This window comes from Somniosus microcephalus, chromosome 13, assembly GCF_052327205.1.
Source record: "Somniosus microcephalus isolate GS21.2 chromosome 13, FLI_Smic_1.0, whole genome shotgun sequence".
NCBI lineage: Eukaryota > Metazoa > Chordata > Chondrichthyes > Squaliformes > Somniosidae > Somniosus > Somniosus microcephalus.
Window position 1 is genome coordinate 184,777,027 of NC_140999.1, and position 18,788 is coordinate 184,795,814.

Sequence of the window (18,788 nt, forward strand, 5' to 3'; positions counted from 1 at the left end):
ACTCCCAGTCTCTGAAACTACAACTGCTGTTGAATCAATCCTATGACGTCCCGAGAGCACCTATGATGCTTTTATTTTGAGAGCCCACTGCAACAGGCTTATTTGAAGGATTGGAACATAAGAACATAAGAAATAGGAGCAGGAGGAGGCCATTCAGCCCCTCGAGCCTGCTCCGCCATTCAATAAGATCGTGGCTGATCATCAACCTCAACTCCCCATGAGTCCATAATTATATTATAATTTTCCAGGGAGATTATAGGGAGTCTGAGCAGGTGGCTCCGAGGGGCGATTTTAGAGACATAGAATCGTAGAATAGTACAGCACAGAAGGAGGCCATTCCCGCATAGCTGCAACTTTTCTCCAAGTGATTATCCAATTCCCTTTTTGAAGGCTGCTATTGAATCTGTAAGCACCGCCCAACAGGCAGTGCATTCCAAATATAGGCCACGACCAATGTTCCCGTTAAGCTGCGTGTCCGCGCAGCGCTACAGGGGTCCCGTGCAGCCAGCTTTTAAATAGAAAAACCGCGTATGGGCGGTATTTAGAATGGGCCGTTAGAGGGGCCGCGCGGACCTCCCCAAAAAATGACGGGGAGTATTGGCCGTGACGCTAATTTTCCTTCCCTAAAAAGATATTATTGAACCAGTTGGGGGCTTACGACAATCCGACATCTTCCTCGTCATTTTACTGAGATTTAAAAAACAAATCTGTTCTTGACCTAATCTCGCGAATTACTTCGCAATGTCTCTCTGTGATCACTGGAGGGCGCTGCTGTTGCACAAGCAAACTTTCAGCAAAGTCTGCCGACTGCAGCCAACTCTCGATTGAAAGTTACTTAATTCCAATTATCTGATAATGCCAATGTTTTAAACTAAATTCTGACTTTGCTGTGTTCTTGGTGTTGCTTAATTCAAAGTATTAGATAATGCAATTTTTTTCAGCACAAGAAATGAGTTGGACTGTCAGGAAGTAGACTGCACTGAAATACGCAATAATTATCTTTACATTGAATTGCATAGAATTTACAGCAGGGAAACAGGTCATTCGGCCCAACTGGTCCGTGCCAGTGTTTATGCTCCACACGAGCCTCCTCCCAGCCCTATTCATCTAACCCTATCAGCATATCCTTCTATTCCTTTCTCCCATAGAGTACAAAAACAAGGAAGTTATGATGAAACTTTATAAAACACTGGTTCGGCCACAACTGGAGTATTGCATTCAATTCTGGGCACCGCACTTTAGGCAGGATGTGAAGGCCTTAGAGAGGGTGCAGAAAAGATTTACAAGAATGGTTCCAGGGATGAGGGAGTTCAGTTATGTGGATAGACTGGAGAAGCTGGAGTTGTTCTCCTTGGAGCAGGAAAGGTTGAGAGGAGATTTGATAGAGGTGTTCAAAATCAGGAGGGGTCTGGACAAAGTAGATAGAGGGAAACTGTTCCCATTGGCGGAAGGGTCGAGAACCAGAGGACACAGATTTAAGGTGATTGGCAGAAGGTCCAAAGCTGACATAAGGGGGAGTGGGACTAGCTGAAGTGCACTTGCAGAGAGCCGGCACAGGCCTGACTGGCCGAATGGCCTCCTACTGTGCTGCAACGATTCTATGTGTTTATGGAGCTTCCCCTTAAACGGATCTATGCTATTCACCTCAACTACTCCTTGTGGTAGTGAGTTCCACATTCTAACCATTCTCTGGGTAAACAATCTTCTCCTGAATTCAGAATAAGGGGTCGGCCATTTAGGACTGAGATGAGGAGGAATTTCTTCACTCGGAGGGTTGTGAATCTTTGGAATTTTCCACCCCAGAGGGCTGTGGATGCTCAGTCATTGAATATATTCAAGGCTGAGATCGATAGATTTTCTAAAGTAATCAAGGGATAAGGGAATAGAGCGGGAAAGTGGAGTTGAGGTCGAAGATCAGCCATGATCTTATTGAATGGCGGAGCAGGCTCGAGGGGCCGTATGGCCGACTCCTGCTCCCATTTCTTATGTTCTTATTCCCTATTGGATTTATTAGTCACGATCTTATATTTATGACCTCTAGTTCTGGTCTCCCCCACAAGTGGAAACACCTTCTCTACGTCTACCCTATCGAACCCCTTCATTATCTTCAAGACCTCGATCAGGTATTTAAACACACACAAGGAGCGCTGCTCACCAGCCTCCCACTGTCCCTGTGATTCTGAATGATCAAAAATAGTCCATTTTATTCCATGGTCAAAATGTGAATGGTGTTGCAGCAAGCTATCGGGGTTTGCCATGGCTTTAAAAATGTACCTTTTCTAATTTAACATTACAGCGAATGCCCATCTGTCCCGGATGATTAAAAGGATTTGATAGGGTAGATCGGGAGGGACTATTTCCGCTGGTGTGGGGAGTCCAGAACAAGGGGGCATAACCTTAAATTGGAGCTTGGCCGTTCAGGGTTGATGTCAGGAAGCATTTCTTCACACAAAGGGTGCTGGAAACCTGGAACACCCTCCCCCCAAAAAACCATTGAGGGTCAATTGAAAATTTCAAAACTGAGATTGATACATTTTCGTTAGGCAAGGGTATCATTGTGGACTTCAGGAAGTCTAAAGGCGGAAGTCACACCCCCATCCACATGCATGGGGCTGTGGTGGAAAGGGTGGACAGTTTTAAGTTCCTTGGAGTCCACATCACGGAAGACCTCTCCTGGTCCCTCAATACCTCCTCTCTGGTGAAGAAGGCCCGGCAGCACCTATATTTCCTAAGGAGGCTGAAGGGATGTAACCTGTCACCGCTGATCCTCTCTAACTTTTACCGCTGCACAATAGAGAGCATCCTGACGAACTGTATCACAGTATGATATGGCAGCTGTAGCTCCCATGACCGGAAAGCCCTGCAGCGGGTAGTCAAAACTGCCCAACGCATTACCGGCACCCGGCTACCAACCATAGAGCACATATACCAGAAACGCTGTTTACGGAGGTCACTGACCATCATCAAAGACCCTACCCACCCCAGCCACAGTCTGTTTGCCCCCCTGCGATCTGGGAGACGCTACAGATGCATTCGCACCCGTACGACCAGATTTAGGAACAGCTTCTTTCCCAGGGCTGTCATCCTACTGAACTCCACAAATAAACTCTAAAGCCTGCACATCTGCCAATGCACTTTATTATGTTTATGTTAATGTATTACAAGCCAAATGAATGTTGAATGTTTAAATGTCTTAATCTAAATGTACACTCTCGGGAGCCGCAAGCCTACATTTCGTTGTACTGCACTTGTGCACTAACAATGACAATAAAGTTGATTATGATTATGATTAAGGGATAGGGAACCAAGGTGGGGAGATGGAGTTAAGATACAGATCAGCCATGATCTAATTGAATGGTGGAACAGGTTCGAGGGGCTGAATGGGCCCCTCCTGTTCCTATGTTCCTTTTGCCTCATTTTCTGTTTCCTTGTTTATTCCCCCCCCCTCTTATCTACCTTTTCTGTTATTTCTTCAAAGAATTCAATACGATTGGTGAAGCGTGACCTTCCGTGTTGGAATCCAAATTGACTACTCTTTATTATATTTTCAGTTTCTAGATGTTTTTCTATAACATCTTTGATTAAGGATTCCATTATCTTTCCTACCACCAACATTAAGCTAATTGGTCTATAGTTCCCTGGGCTTGTTCTATTTTCCTTTTCTTATATAGAAATCACATTAGCTGTCCTTCTCTTAGGCAGTCCCTCGGAACCGAGGATGACTTGCTTCCACACTAAAAATGAGTTCTCAGGTGACTGATGAGTCCAATGCGGGACCTACAGTCTCTGTCACAGGTGGGGCAGACGTTGGGTGAAGGGGTGGGTGGGTGGGGTGCTTGGGTTGACGTGCGCGCCTTCCGCTGTTTGCACTTGGCTTCCATTTGCACTTGGCTTCCGCTTGCTCCCGGCGAAGAGACTCGAGGTGTTCGGCGCCTTCCCGGATGCTTCTACTCCACTTTGTGCGGTCTTGGGCCAGGGATTCTCAGGTGTCCACCAGTCCTCTGGCAGTATTCCATCTTCTAATGAATTTTTATATATATGTAATAGTGCCTCTGCTATCTCTCCCCTAACGTCTTTTAATATTCATGGATACAATCCATCTGGACCAGGGGTTTTATCCTCTCTAAGTCTGATTAGTTTATCAATTATCTCCCCCTTTCTATCTTAAATGTCTTTATATCCTTTTTGATCTCTTCTAATGTCATGCCCACCATGTTAGAATCTCTGGTAAATACCGAGGCAAAGTAATTATTTAGTATTCCTGCCATTTTGCTGTGAGTTTATCATGTGTGTCCTTTAGTGGCCCTATTCCTATCCTGAATTGTTTTTTGTTATTTATGTGCCTGTAGAATACTTTGCTATTTCTTTTTATATTCCTTGATAATTTAATTTTGTAGTTTGTCTTTGCCTTCCTAATTGTTTTTTTGACTTTTTCCTAACTTTTTCATATTCCCTTTTGTCATCCCTTCCTTTGTTGTCTATGTACTTAGTGTAAGCCTTTTTCTTTAGTTTCTATTTTGCCGTTATTCCTTTATTAATCCACGGTGGGTCATTACTGGCTCGTTTGTTCTTGCTTTTTAGTGGGGTATTTTTCTCCTAGACTCTCTTGATCACCGTTTTAAATGTTTCCCACTGCTGTTCTTTTTCTTTGTCAGTAAATTTTTCTAATTTATTTTCCCTAGTTCCATTCTCATCTCCTTAAAAATCAGCTTTTTTTTTACAATTTATTACTTTGGTCTTTGTCTTATTTATGTCCTTCTCAATCTTTATCTCAAACCTTATTATGTTGTGATCGCTATTTCCTGGATGTTCCCCCACACTTACTTGTCTTATCTGTTCTGGTTCATTTCCCATTACTAGATCCAGCACTGCGCCCTCTCTTGTTGAGCTTTTTACATACTGGGTAAGAAAGGAGTCCTGCCCATTTTGGTAAAAACTCCATTCCCTGTACCCCTTTCGCTGCTTCTTCTTGCCAGTTTATTTGGGGGGTTAGTTAAAATCTCCCATGACTATTATTCTCTGTCCTTTACTCATTTCACATATTTGCTTACATATTTCTTCCACCCCCTCCTTTCCACTATCGGGCGGTCTGCGGTATATCCCTATTAGCCTGATCGATCTCTTCTTAGCTTTTATTTCAATCCATATAGTTTCTGTTTATAGCCGTCTGTTAGTTTTGTCCCTTTTTTCTACTGCCATTATGTTGTCTATAATTAGTAGAGCTACCCCACCCCCACCCCACCCCCCGTTCTTCCTCCCCTATCCTTTCTGATTATGTTCAGCAATATTCAAGCCAGCTCTGCTCTTTATGTAGCCATGTTTCAGTTATTCCTACTACATCTGGTTCCTCACTACGGATTATTGCCTCCAGTTTTCCCGTTTTATTTTAGATGCAGTTTACATTGCTGTACAGGCAGTTTAATTCGTCTTTAGCAGTTGTTCCTTTTACAATATTTTAACAGTCCTTTTATACTTCTGTTTTATAACTGTATTTATTCCCTGACTGTTCATGTTACCCTTGCTCCTTACCTTGCTCTGACCTTTACTCTCACCTCCTAATTATTTTATCTCAGACTTGGGTCATTTGCACCAGATCCCTCTGCCCCCCCTCCCCCTTACTAGTCTAAAGTCCCATTGACAGCCCTATTTATCCTTTCCGCTAGATCACTGGTCCCACTCTGCTTCAGGTGGAGCCCATCCCAGCGGTACAACTCCTCCCTGTCCCAGTTCTGGTCCCACTGTCCCAACCTTCCTCTAGTTATTATTTACATTAATATAACCTTATTGTAGCGCTAGGAGTTTCTGCTTTGACCGTTTTTTTGAGTTATGATCGTGTTTAAAATGGCGCACTTTCTCGCTATCCCTCTCGTCTTTATAATGATGGATAGAGAGGAGAGAGCTGCGGAGGCTCGAAGCCCGTAGACTCAAGCCTCAACAAGTGCAGTTACACAGGCAAAGAGTTCACCCCCTCCCCCAGCTACTCCACTCGTGTGTACAGGCCTCGCTTGAGTTATGAGGAGACGCCAAAGGTCATGCGCTGTCTACGCTTCACCAAGCGGCCAGCCCTGTGACTTAATGAGGGAGGACCCGAGGCCTCGATCAGCGACCCGGGCGGCCATCACTGCAGAGATTAAGCTCACAACGGCTTTAAAATTTTACAGGAGTGGCTCGTTCCAGGCGTCGCCGGGGGGCCTGTGCCGAGCCAGCCCAGGGGCAGCGAAGGCCAGCGTCCGGCCGGTGAGGGATGTGATGATCCGCAGGGTGAATATGACTTGATTAGGTTTGATGCAACACTTGTGGAGCAGCGGCTGAGGTCACTGGAGTTTTATAGGAGAGCTGGGTTCCCAAAGTTGCTTGGAGCTATCGATGGAAGTTACGTGGCATTGAAGGTCACCCGTGAGCTATCTCAACCGAAAGGGATTCCACTCCCTTAATGTCCAGGCCGTTGATGCTGGGTTAATTGTTAATTTTAAATCTGAGATTGATAGATTTCTGTTAACCAAGGGTATTAAGTGATGTGAGGAAAAGGCGGGTATATGGAGTTAGGTCACAGCTCAGCCATGATCTCATTGAATGGCGGAACAGGCTCGAGGGGCTGAATGGCCTCCTCCTGTTCTTGTGTTCCAATGTGTGCGATGTCCGTTTGCGAATCCTACACATGAATGCCATGCAAGCTGTTTCAACTCACGATGCCTTTATCGTGAGGAGCTGTGACATAGCCCGCATATTCACGGAAGGTGATTGGCTGGATGGTTGGTTCATACCCCCAGCTGCCATGAACGATGACACCATTTCAGGCACCATACACTGAGGCGGAGGTAAAATTCAATGAGGCCCATGTCTCCACCAGGCAGGTCATGGAGAGAGCTGTTGGGGTTCTTGTACAGATCTGGGGGAATACTGCAGTATTCCCCAGAGAGATGGGGGAAGGAGGAGGGGGGCCAGGATCACCTTAGTGTGCTGCGTCCTACATAATTTCACTCCTGACCAAGGACTGGACCTGGTCATCCAGAAGAGGAGTTGGTCAAGCTAAATTCCGTGCCTCGGGAAGCGGAGCCGAGGAGTGCTGAGCCTACACAGGAGGCAACCGCTCGTCAGGGTAGGGCTGTCAAAGCACGGCTTGTGGAGCATAACATTGCATAATGAGCCCCACCTCATGCCTCCCCCCTCCCCCATACAGAGAGCAGAAGACTCGGACACTATTGTTATTTAAAAAATCAAAAAATAGAGACTCATTACAATCATTAAATTAATAGAATTTTGCAGTTCAAAACTTTAGCTAAATTTGTTTCTTGTTCATGTACAGTGTCAGCTGTGGCTCAGTGGGCAGCACTCTCGCCTCTGCGGCTAGAAGGTTGTGGGTTCAAATCCCCACTCCAGTGCAGTACTGAAGGAGCGCTGCACTGTCGGAGGTGCCGTCTTTTGGATGAGATGTTAAACTGAGGCCCCGTCTGCTCTCTTAGGTGGAAGTAAAAGATCTCATGCTGCTACTTCAAAGAAGTGGTGCAGGGGAGTTATCCCCGGTGTCCTGGGCCAATATTAATCCCTCAATCAACATCACAAATACAGATTATCTTGTCATATCATATTGCTGTTTGTGGGAGCTTAATGTGCGCAAAATTGGCTGCCGTGTTTCTTACATTACAACAGTGACTACACTTCAAAAGTACTTCATTGGCCGTGGCACTTTGGGACGTCCGGTGGTTGTAAAAGGCGCTATAGAAATGCAAGTCTTTCTTTCATTTTGTGACAGCATAAATGTATTAAAAAATGTAACATTTCATAAACTAGAGTGGTAAGATTTATTCAGAAATGTACACATGTTCAAAAATGTGCAAAAATGTTCAAAATGTATTAAACTTTAAGAAAGTGCAAAATTGAAACTTCCAACAATTATTCAAAAAAGCTTCAGTAAAGTGCAGCAAGCAAGCAATTATTCAAAAATGTTATAAAAAGTGCAAACCATTCTCAACTCCCCCTTGGAAGACAAGGAGGAGGAATTGGAGGTAGTTGAGATCAGAAATAAATTCACTGCTCTTAAAACTTTGCATAATTAATTTAAAATAAATTTCAATCAATCAATTAGATGAAAGCAGTTTTTAAATCACACTGCGCAGATATAAAAACTTATGCATTAATAAATTTAAATGACTCCCGTTTCCATTGCTCCGATTGCGCTGATTCATGTGAAATTTTACGTTCGCCGTTATGCAAATGAGTTTAGGCGGAATCTTGGACCATAACTTGATGGGTATGGTAGCGTAGTGGTTAGGCTACTGGACTAGTAATCAAAGAGTCTGGATTAATGATCTGGAGATATGAGTTCAAATCCCACAGCAATGTCCACATATCGGACACTATCTAAGCAATTGCATGAGGAACCTCAACCACAATCAGCCTCGCTGTGCAGGAAGAGGCACCATTACCAGTTTGACCCAGTTTACCTGAGGATCCAGTTGACTAAAACAGAGCATTCATTTTGTATTAATATACTTCAAACTGTATGCTGAAGAGTTATAATAAACGTATTAAGCAGTCACGATGTCTATAGCACCTGCCATACTCCCTCACCAAGCAATAAAATATATAGTTATATATCCATTTAGATTTGGATTCATTTGCATGAAGATTACTTTTCTTAATTTAAATGATAAAACAACCGGAGCTGTCTACAGTTTTAAAAACACCAAAAGGGAAAGGACTGAGGCGACTCAGTGATCCCACGTGAATGCAACTCCATTCCTGGATTTTAACAAGCCTCCCGAGATTCACAGGAAAAACCCACTCTCTCTACTTGAAAAGCTTCATCTTGGGCCTGTGACTATTGGCGTGGCGATAGAACTGGAGCTCAGCTTTGGGATCAGAGTCGTCGCTGTCACTGTCGCTCTCACTGTCAGAAATTGGCCTCAGCAGCGCCTCCATCACCATCCTGTAAGTAGGTATGAAAGTGGAACTATTAACAACTGCTTTTTGGGAAGGGAGAATAATTACCATCTTGATTAAACTTCACATCTTAAAATGTTTTTATAAAATATTCTTGTGCTTATGTCTTTCAGCCACCCAACTTGCGCACATAAGCTAGGCTGACACTCCCAGTGCAGTGCTGAGGGAGTGCTGCACTGTCGGAGGTGCCGTCTTTCAGATGAGAAATTAAACCGAGGCCCCGCCTGCTCTCTCAGGTGGATGTAAAAATCCCACGGCACTATTTCAAAGAAGAGCAGGGGAGTTATCCCTGGTTTGCTGTCCAATATTTATCCCTCAACCAACATCACTAAAAACAGATTATCGGGTCATTATCACATTGCTGTTTGTGGGATCTTGCTGTGCACTAATTGGCTAACGCATTTCCTACATTACAACAGTGTCTACACTTCAGAAGTACTTCATTGGCTGTAAAACGCTTTGGGACATCCTGATGTTGGGAAAGGTGCTATATAAATGCAAGTCTTTTTAAGTACAGGTTGAGCGTCCAAAACCCGGGGTTCCTGAATCCGGAATGTTCCGGAACGATTGGTGGCAGGGTTGTCCGGAATCCATAAAATGTTCCGCCGCCAGCCGGGCCCAGGCATTACCGGACTCGGAACGTGTTTCTGATGTCCGAAGTCCGGAAACGCCTGAACCCAGGTTGCGATATTCCCGGACTTCAGACATCAGAAACACGTTCCAAAGTCCGGAAAAACACGAAAACCGGCTCGGCCTCGGTCAACCTGTACTACTTTGCAAATGACTGAGATACATGGAACCAGTCGCTGACTCTTGTTACTTAGTTTCTGAAACCCACTCAATACGTAAAGGCCCTGGCTCTTCACTGAGCATGGCTGTGACCAGGAACTCTCCATGTGCAGAAGCACTGACTGCCATGCACTCTGCTCCCACACACTTCAAGAATTCCTTCATGGGGTACAGCCAATTCCCCCTGAGATGATAATGGGTGAATTGAACAATTCATTGACAGTCATGGAAGATTTCTTCTACGGGCTATGTATAGCAAATTGTAAATGCATTGTGCATCACCCCCACCCTTTCCACCACCACTGGCAGCCGTGACTTCAGCTGTCTAGGTCCTGTGCTCTGAAATTCCCTGCCTAAACCCCTCTGCCTCATCACCTCCCACATCTTAAAACCCAACTCCTTGACCAAGCATTTGGTTACCCCTCCTAAGAATGTCCTCTATGGTTCGGTGTCCATTTTTGTCTGACTAAATCATTGATGTTAAAGGTGCTAGATAAATGCAAGGTGTCGTTGTTGCTGAGTGAACTTACCTTATTTGCGTAATTTTTTCTGCCTCGGTTTAACGTCACAGCCGATGCACTGGGAGCGTCAGCCTAGATCACGTGCTCAAATCGCTGGAGTCAGACTTGAACCCACGACCTTCTAACTCAGAGGCTGAGCCATAGCAGACACCGGCTTGACACCAGGAGCATTGCATTATGGTGAGCAAATAGAGGACAAACCCATGACAAGACAATGGGCCAGTAATTCCGGTCCCAATGCGTGAGTACGGACGGGGTACTCACGCGTGGGCCCGTTGGAAGTGCCGGATTTCAGCATGCACAGCGCATGTGCGGGAAACCGGCATTTCCTCCAAGGGGTTCAGTGGTCCAACGCGTGCGCGCAGGACTCTGCGCGCACACGTTGAACTTCCTTCTTTTTGACAGGTTTGCCCGTGTGTAAGGGCCTGAACTTTTTAGAAATGTAAAAAGGAGACGTAAGGACCTTGGCCTAGAAATTCAGTCGCGTTTGCGCCCACTTATTGGCTAAAGAGTGGTTTGCGCCGGAAGTTTTTTAGCGCCCGAAATTCAGTTGGTCCCTAACATCGGTGTTAGCCGGTAGCGCTGCGCCGGCACCGATGACGTCATCGGTGTGCGCAGCGCCCCGGCTCGAATGCGATTCCGTGCCGACCGCCAAATTCAGTTGCGGCCGCCTCGCCCGTGGCGGCCGCAAACAGCGTTTGAAAAACGGTGCCTTGCAGCTCCGAGAGGCCGGCGCATAAAGGTGGACGGGTGGTCGGCCGCTTTCCCGGCGGCCGCCTGGCCGCACCTCCCTCCCCGGACTCCTGCACCACCCCCCCGCGGCACTGGTGTCTGACTCCCGCGAGCCCGGCACTTCTCCGTGGTGCCGGGCTCATTTGCTGGGGGAATCCAGCGGCGATCTCACGGCTGCAGGCAGCTCCTCCTTAAGAGAAGGAGGAGGCCTGCAGTACCCCAGCCTGCCGCACCGCATCGGGTGCCGCAGCGGCAGCTGGACGCCTGCAATTGACTTTCATCGCCCCAAGCGAGGCGGCCAAACCCTGCAATAGCGCCCGCCTCCGTCTTGGGGCGCCGCAACTGAATTTCAGGCGGGCGCTACGGGAATCCGGGCAGCGCTAAATTTCGGGCGCTAAAGACCTGGCGGGGCCTAACTGAATTTCTAGGCCCTTGTTTTTAAGGACTTTACAGTAAGGTAAGTTTATTTTTAGACCCGATTTCTTAAAAAATTATTTTTTTCAAAAATTTGATTAATTGTTTAAAATTGTTTTTTAAAGTTATTTATAGTTCATTTAATTAGTGGGATGTTTTTAAAAATGTTATTTAAAGTTTAAGTAGTGTTTTGGGCGCCCGTAGTTTTCATGAGTTTGACAGTTCTTACTATCAAACTCATGAATGAAGTTTCCCCTCCCCTGATTGGCTGCCCAGTGCTCACCTGATCCCAGCTGGCACATCGCACTAACTACGCCGCTGGATCAGGCAAGCACATCGCGCCGACAGCTGAACCGGGCCAGTGACAGGAATTCCAAGCAGTCCCAGGCTTCAGCTGTCGGCGCGCCGGGTAAGTGCACATCGGGGGCTTGCACGCGCGGCAAGCCCCCGATCCTAATTTCTGGGCCAATGTCTACAACTGTGAGGCCCAATAGTAATAACCCAGGTATGCAACACGACCACAGAATGAAATCAGGAACTACAACATTCCAGTCTGGTCTCCACCTCCCTACCCTGGGATTCCTGAAGTTTCTGTTGATGCACCACATTTCAAAGTGCTCCCGGGCTGCTTCCACACTCCGCTCGTCGGTCCTCTTGTAGTACACTTGGATCAGCTGTTCTGAAAACCTCTCCGGTAGCAGCTGAGGCGCCTGGGTGAGCACAGGAGAGAGGAAGTTGATATCCACATGTATTAACAGCAATCTGACAAATATGAACTTTCTGATACAATGGAGCGAGCAACAGCACCGCGTTACAGGGAGTTAAGGGCTGGATCCAGGGCTCTGTTAACTTTCTGATCTGCGGAGACACCCAACATCTCAAGAAGCTGAGGAGTAAATCAAGAGCAAGAACAATCTCCAGACCGCTGCCCCATAGCAGCACTGGGAGTCGGTCACACCCCTGCCCTCAGTTGGTGCACAGCTGGTGAGAGTTGAGATTTATAAAGCCATATTAGAAGCAGGATTTGTTGCGTCTTCAGGTGTTGGTGAATTTACCTCGTCTTTATGGATTTTGATTGCCTTGTTGGGGTTGTTCTTGCGGTAGAACCAGACACTGTCAATGGGATTTTGTCCCTTCATCCCGTAGTTCATCTGAACAACCTAAATAAGCAGAAAAGGACGTTGAATCTTTTAAACATTTCAATCTGGAATATTGCTGGTGCTGTTTGATGTTGTTTCACAAATGAACTACTCATGTTTCGGGAGTGGGACTTGAACCCACAACCTTCAAACTCAGAGGCAAGAGTGCTACCCACTGAGCCACCATTGAGTGCCAGTCCCTGCAATGGTAACTTCCTGATGACCAGGGCCAACAGAAGTTCTGTTTTTCCTGAGAGGAAATATTGACGGTTTGATTTATCGAGAAGGTGCTCCCTGTTTGTCAGAATAACAATGAATAAAAGAAATGAGGGATAAAAGTGCCCTACCCACGCCACCTCACTTCTGGCTGAAGGAAGATTTGAGAGGACGCAAGGTTAGAGAGAGGGGATCAAACAACATGTAAATAAGACAAGTTCTAAATTTATTCTGGACCAAATCATGAAACATTTAAAAACAAAATACTGCAGCATAATTTATGTTCCAGTTTGCAGAGAGGTTTGATTCATGCTCTTGAACAGACCTTAGTGAGAATGAGGAAAGGCAAAGCAATTTTAACTAAACAAGTAAAAATTGAACTCTCCGGTGATGATGGTGTATTGTTGGGGCAAAGGAGATGCCAAAAGAGACCTTTAAGTGGAGCTACTTCACTTTGCCCAGAACAGTAGAGCCACAGGACAGAGCCTGTGCTTGAAAGGGGGTAAATTCAAAACTAATTGGTGGAAACTTTAACTTTTTGACCAGCTGGGTTTCCCCACACGCTGTGGAGCTTGAACTCCACAGCGTGCATCTGACGTCAGTGACTGTTCCCTCGCCCGGAAGTCAGCTTGATTGGAGAATGGCCTCAGGACCAGGTAGGTCCGATCTCTGAAATCTGTGGGGGAGGGGGGGGGGCGGAGGAGACAGGGGTATCTGATGGTGGCGGAGCTTGTTGGGGGGCGGGGGGTTGGGTCCCGAAGGAAGCACTCCTGCTCTTCTGGCCCACAAGGAGTGATCCCCGAGGCTGTCCTCACCTCGCTACAGCTGCCGGGATTGCCAAGGCAAGGCAAGTTAAATCCCAGGCTTCCAGCCTCATTATCATATTTAAAGTGGCACTTCTGTCCCACTTGAGCCAGGCGGGCGAATGCTGGCTGGTTATTCAGCTACGCTACACCTCACAGCCAAGCTAAACCTCTCCTCAGCCAATGCCCACATACACAAGTTACCCCGCAGCAATCAATGAGCCAGAACACGGGCGGATTTTCACCCTCCCTAGCTCAGACACACAGAAGTTAATCACAGTGCTTCAGTTGCTGCCTGGGCTAAAATCAGCTGATTCAGTAGAGACCAGGATTTGAACCATAATCTTCTGGGCTGGACCCGCTGTGTAGAATCAGTGCCCTTATACAGTAGGCAAGTATCCTTAACCAGCCATTACTTACATTTACTATGAAATCTTCTGGAGCGAGTTGGACATCCAGAGGTGGCAATGGGATAGCTGTGATCACCTCTTCAATCAGCTCGTCCTCATTCTAAAACAAAAAGCATATTGCAGCGGGATTGGATTTAAAATAACAAACAAAAGATCCACCACAATGTGTTGATAGCAAAAAAATATATAAAAACGTCATGTTGCTTTTCCAGGACTTCCCCAACAGCTCAGCAAATTCATCCATGGACCACCTGAGCCATGTAACAGGTTGCATTTATATAGCGCCTTTAATGCAGTAAAACATCCGAAGACGCTTCACTGGAGCGATTATCAGCTGGAAATTAACACCGAGCCACATAAGGAGATATTAGGAGAGGTGGGCAAAAACATGGTCAATGAGGTCGGTTTTAAGGATCGTCCTAAAGGAGGAGAGAGGGGTAGAGAGGTGGAGAGGTTTAGGGAGGGATTTCCGGAGCCTAGGGCCCAGGCAGCTGAAGGCACGGCCACCAATGGAGGGGCGAAGGAAATCGGGGATGCTCAAGAGGCTAGAATTGGAGGAGCCCAGAGATCTCGGAGGGTTGTAGGGCTGGAGGAGGTTACAGAGATAGGGAGGAGTGAGGCCATGAAGGGATTTGAAAACCAGGAGGAGAATTTTAAAATTTGAGGCATTGCTGGAAAGAGAGCCAATGTAGGTCAGCGAGCACAGGGGTGATGGGTGAACGGGACTTGGCGTGATTTCGGATACAGATATTTGAAAAAGGAAACAAGAATTAACTGGTTGTGGTGGGAAGGGGGGAATGAGGAGCAAACAGAAGGATGGAGCTGCAGAATTAACACAGAATAGGAATCGAGCAACAGAACTGCAGACAAGTTGGGAGTTAATAATAAGTACAGCTCATGAGGCCAGCAAGGAGAGTTTTGGAGAAATCAAGCTGGAAGGTGAGAAAGGCGTGGACGAGGGTTTAGCAGCACTGGGAATGAGGGAGGAACGTTAGCAGCCAATGTTCCAAAGACGGAAGTAGGTGGTCGTGGTGCGCAGTTTCTGGCAGCAGCCAAGCAGGGTTTCTTCAGTCTTGCTGATGTTGAGCTGGAGAGAAAGTTCTGGCTTATTCACAACTTGATGTCTGAAAAGCATTTGGACAGCACAGTCACAGTCATGGAGACAAGGGGAGAGAGGTAAAGTTGGGCATCATCAGGAAGCATGTGGAAACTGGTCCCATGTTTATGGGTAACGTCACCAAGGTGCACCCCAGAGGTGACTAGACATCTGAAAGCAACACAACTGCCCACCTCTTTGCACAAACTAGTACTTGGCATGGAGCTGGGAGGGTACAACGGTAAATACTCTCCCAACATGACTTCACTACAAAAAAAGTGGAAGAATTTCCTGCACATTGAAAACTGAAACCTAGTGATCTTTTCTCTGGAAAAGACTAAGAGGAAACCTGATAGTGCTCTTTAAAATGATGAAGGGATTCGATAGGGTGGATGTAGAGAAACTATTTCCAATTGTGGATCCGTACAAGTATAAGATAGCCAATGACAGAACCTTCTTTACTAGAGAGTGATGAGAATGTGGAACTTGCTGCCATGCCGACTGGTTGAAGCTGATAGCACTAAGGCTGATAGCACTAAGGGGAGGCTTGACGCATACATGAGGGAGAAGGGAATAGATTAGGGTTGCCAACTCTGGTTTGACGTTTTCCTGGAGATTTGATCATGTAACATTTGATCACATGGCATTCAACCATGTGACACCACTCGTGTGATGCGTAATCACATGGCATTTGATCAGGTGACATTTTCCCCACTGTTTGCATAGGTTATTGCTTTGACCTTAGTTGAGTGCCAATATCACCAAGCCACGAATAAAATGACTTTTTGTTTTATAGTGAGATGAATAACATCATTTATAAATCAAAGAAAGAACACAAAAGAATAGTTTAAGGATAAGTGATGTTTAAGGGTGTTGGTGAGACCACACCTGGGGTACTGCGTACAGTTTTGGTCTCCTTATTTAAGGAGGGATATACTTGCATTGGAGGCAGTTCAGAGAAGGTTCACTAGGTTGATTCTTGAGTTGAAGGGGTTGTCTTATGAGGAAAGGTTGAGCAGGTTGGGCCTATACTCATTGGGAGTTTAGAAGAATGAGAGGGGATCTTATTGAAACATATAAGATTCTGAGGTGGCTGGACAGGGTAGACGCAGGGAGGATGTTTCCCCTCGTGGGGGAATCTAGAACTAGGGGGCATAGTTTCAGGATAAGGGGTCGCCCATTTAGGACGGAGATGAGGAGGAATTTCTTCTCTCAGAGGGTCGTGAATCTTTGGAATTCTCTACCCCGGAGAGCTGTGGAGGCGGAGTCAGTGAATATAGTCAAGGCTGAGATAGACAGATTTTAGAAAAACAGGGGGATCAAGGGTTCTGGGGAACAGGCAGGAAAGTGGAGTTGAGGCCAAGATCAAATCAGCCATGATCTTATTGAATGACGGAGCAGCCGAATGGCCTACTCCTGCTCCTATTTCTTATGAATAAAAACTACCGCACATACAAGGACCGCTCCTCCAGAGTTGCCAGCTGCAGCAGTCGGGAGACCAATCGCCCATTTCGGTAACTCCCGCGGGAGGGTTGGGAACACTAGAATAGAAGGCAGGGTGGGTCAGAGTGGGAGGAGACTCGTGTGGAGCACAAACACCAGCATAGACTAGTTGGACCGAATGACCTGTTTCTGTGCTGTAGATACTGAATAATTCTATGTAATATTTACCTGTTCAATTGTTGTTCCTGCTTCAGGCCGAGTCTGCCCAATGCATTTGTACAGCTTGCGACCAATGATATTGTTCAGGATTTCCCGGGCTTCTTGCAGTTCAGGTTTAGATGAATACAGGATCTGTTGAAAGATATTGTCTGGAAAAACAACAATCCAAGCTCCAGTCAACTAAAAATATTGTCTCTTCTTCCCGTCAAAAAAAACAGTAACATTTATATCCAAAAAAAGCCCATAGCCCTTCTTAATAATAGTTTTTGAGAGCCAAAGAAGAAATCTGGAATGTTTGCTGACTTTCCATCAGTTCAGGGTTTCTCTCTTCCCCTGGTTTTGCTGCAGCCAGATTTCCCAAAAAGAATGATTGCTGCAGAAATAATTGTAGAGAAATAAAAATCAAGGCAGTTATGCTCAACCTTTATTAATCATTGGTTAGGCCTCAGTTGGAGTATTGTGTCCAATTCTGGGCACCGCACTTCAGGAAGGACGTGTGGGTCTTGGAGAGGGTGCAAAGGAGATTTACTAGAATGGTACCAGAGATGAGGGGCTTCAGTTATGTGGAGAGACCAGAGAAGTTGGGATTTTTCTCATTATAACAGAGAAAGTTAAGGGGAGATTTAATAGAGGTGTTCAAAATTATGAGTGGTTTTGATAGCGTAAATAAGGAGAAACTGTTTCCACTGGCAGGTGGGTCGGTAACCAGAGGACACAGATTTAAGATAATTGTCAAAAGAACCAGGATAGAGATGGGGAGATTTTTTTTTAACCACTGCATGTTGTTGTGATCTGGAATGCGCTGCCTGAAAGGGTGGTGGAAGCAGATTCAATAGTAACTTTCAAAGGTACCATTCAATGGTACCACTCCTCTGCACCCGCTCCAAGACCTACATGTCCTTCCTAAAGTGTGGTGTCCAGAATTTCAAGAGGAAATTGGATATATACTTGAAAAGGAAAAATGTGCAAGGCTATGGGGAAAGAGCAGGGGAGTGGGTCTAATAGCTCTTATAGAATAGCTCTTTCAAACAGCCGGCACTGACCCTTCTTTTTTTGTTGTCAGATGGGAACGGTAGTGTAGTGGTGATGGGAACGGTAGTGTAGTGGTAATGTCACTGGGCTAGTAATCCAGAGGCCTGCACTAATGATCACAGAGATGCGAGTTCAAATCCTGAGAAATTTAAATTCAGTTAATTAAATAAATCTGGAATAATTACTAGTATCAGTGATGGTAACCATGATGGTAACCATGAAACTATCGGATCTGGTTCACTAATGTCCTTTAGGAAAAGAAATCTGCCATCTTTACCTGCCCTCTGTAATGGCCCAGCAAGTTACTCAGTTGTAACTAACTGCTACGAAACAAAATGATAAGAATGAAACCAGGTGGACCACCTGGCATCGACCCCAGCAACGGACATGGCAATGGCACACCCAGCCCTGTCAACTCTGCAAAGTCCTCCTCACCAACATCTGGGGACTTTTGCCAAAATTGGGAGAGCTGTCCCACAGACTAGTCAAGCAACAGCCTGACATAGTCATACTCACAGAATCATACCTTTCAGCCAATGTCCCAGACCCCTCCATCACCATCCCTGGGTTTGTCCTGTCCCACCGGCAGGACAGACCGACCAGGGTTGACTGCACAGTGGTATACAGTCGGGAAGGCGTGGCCCTGGGAGTCCTCAACATTGACTCCGAACCCGATGAATTCTCATGGCTTCAGGTGAAGCATGGGCAAGGAAAGCTCCTGCTGATTACCACCTACCGCCCTCCCTCAGCTGATGAATCAGTACTCCTCCATGTTGAACACCACTTGGAAGAAGCACTGAGAGTAGCAAGGGTGCAGAATTTACTCTGGGTTGGAGGACTTCAATGTCCATCATCAAGAGTGGCTCGGTAGCACCACCGCTGGCCGAGTCCTGAAGGACATAGCTGCCAGTCTGGGCCTGCGACAGGTGGTGAGGGAACCAACACGAGGGAAAAACCTACTTGACCTGGTCCTCACTAATTTACCTGTCGTAGAAACATCTGTCCATGACAGTATTGGTAGCAGTGATCAC

At 46.1% G+C, this 18,788-nt stretch overlaps 1 protein-coding gene across 3 annotated transcripts in view; it reads right to left on the bottom strand.

Moving 5' to 3' along the window:
- Positions 1 to 7,788: 7,788 nt before the first annotated feature.
- The window catches only part of LOC147108870 (deoxynucleoside triphosphate triphosphohydrolase SAMHD1-like), a 70,299-nt gene continuing 59,299 nt past the window's right edge, over positions 7,789 to 18,788 (bottom strand). For all 3 annotated transcript variants that reach the window (XM_086005793.1, XM_086005791.1, XM_086005794.1), the window contains exons 12-16: positions 16,735 to 16,874; positions 13,978 to 14,067; positions 12,455 to 12,559; positions 11,972 to 12,109; positions 7,789 to 8,929 (exon numbers count right to left, since the gene is read on the bottom strand). In XM_086005793.1, coding sequence (XP_085861919.1) covers positions 8,894 to 8,929; positions 11,972 to 12,109; positions 12,455 to 12,559; positions 13,978 to 14,067; positions 16,735 to 16,874 — 509 coding nt within the window. In that variant the 3' untranslated portion in view covers positions 7,789 to 8,893. The remainder of the gene's footprint in view (positions 8,930 to 11,971; positions 12,110 to 12,454; positions 12,560 to 13,977; positions 14,068 to 16,734; positions 16,875 to 18,788) is intronic.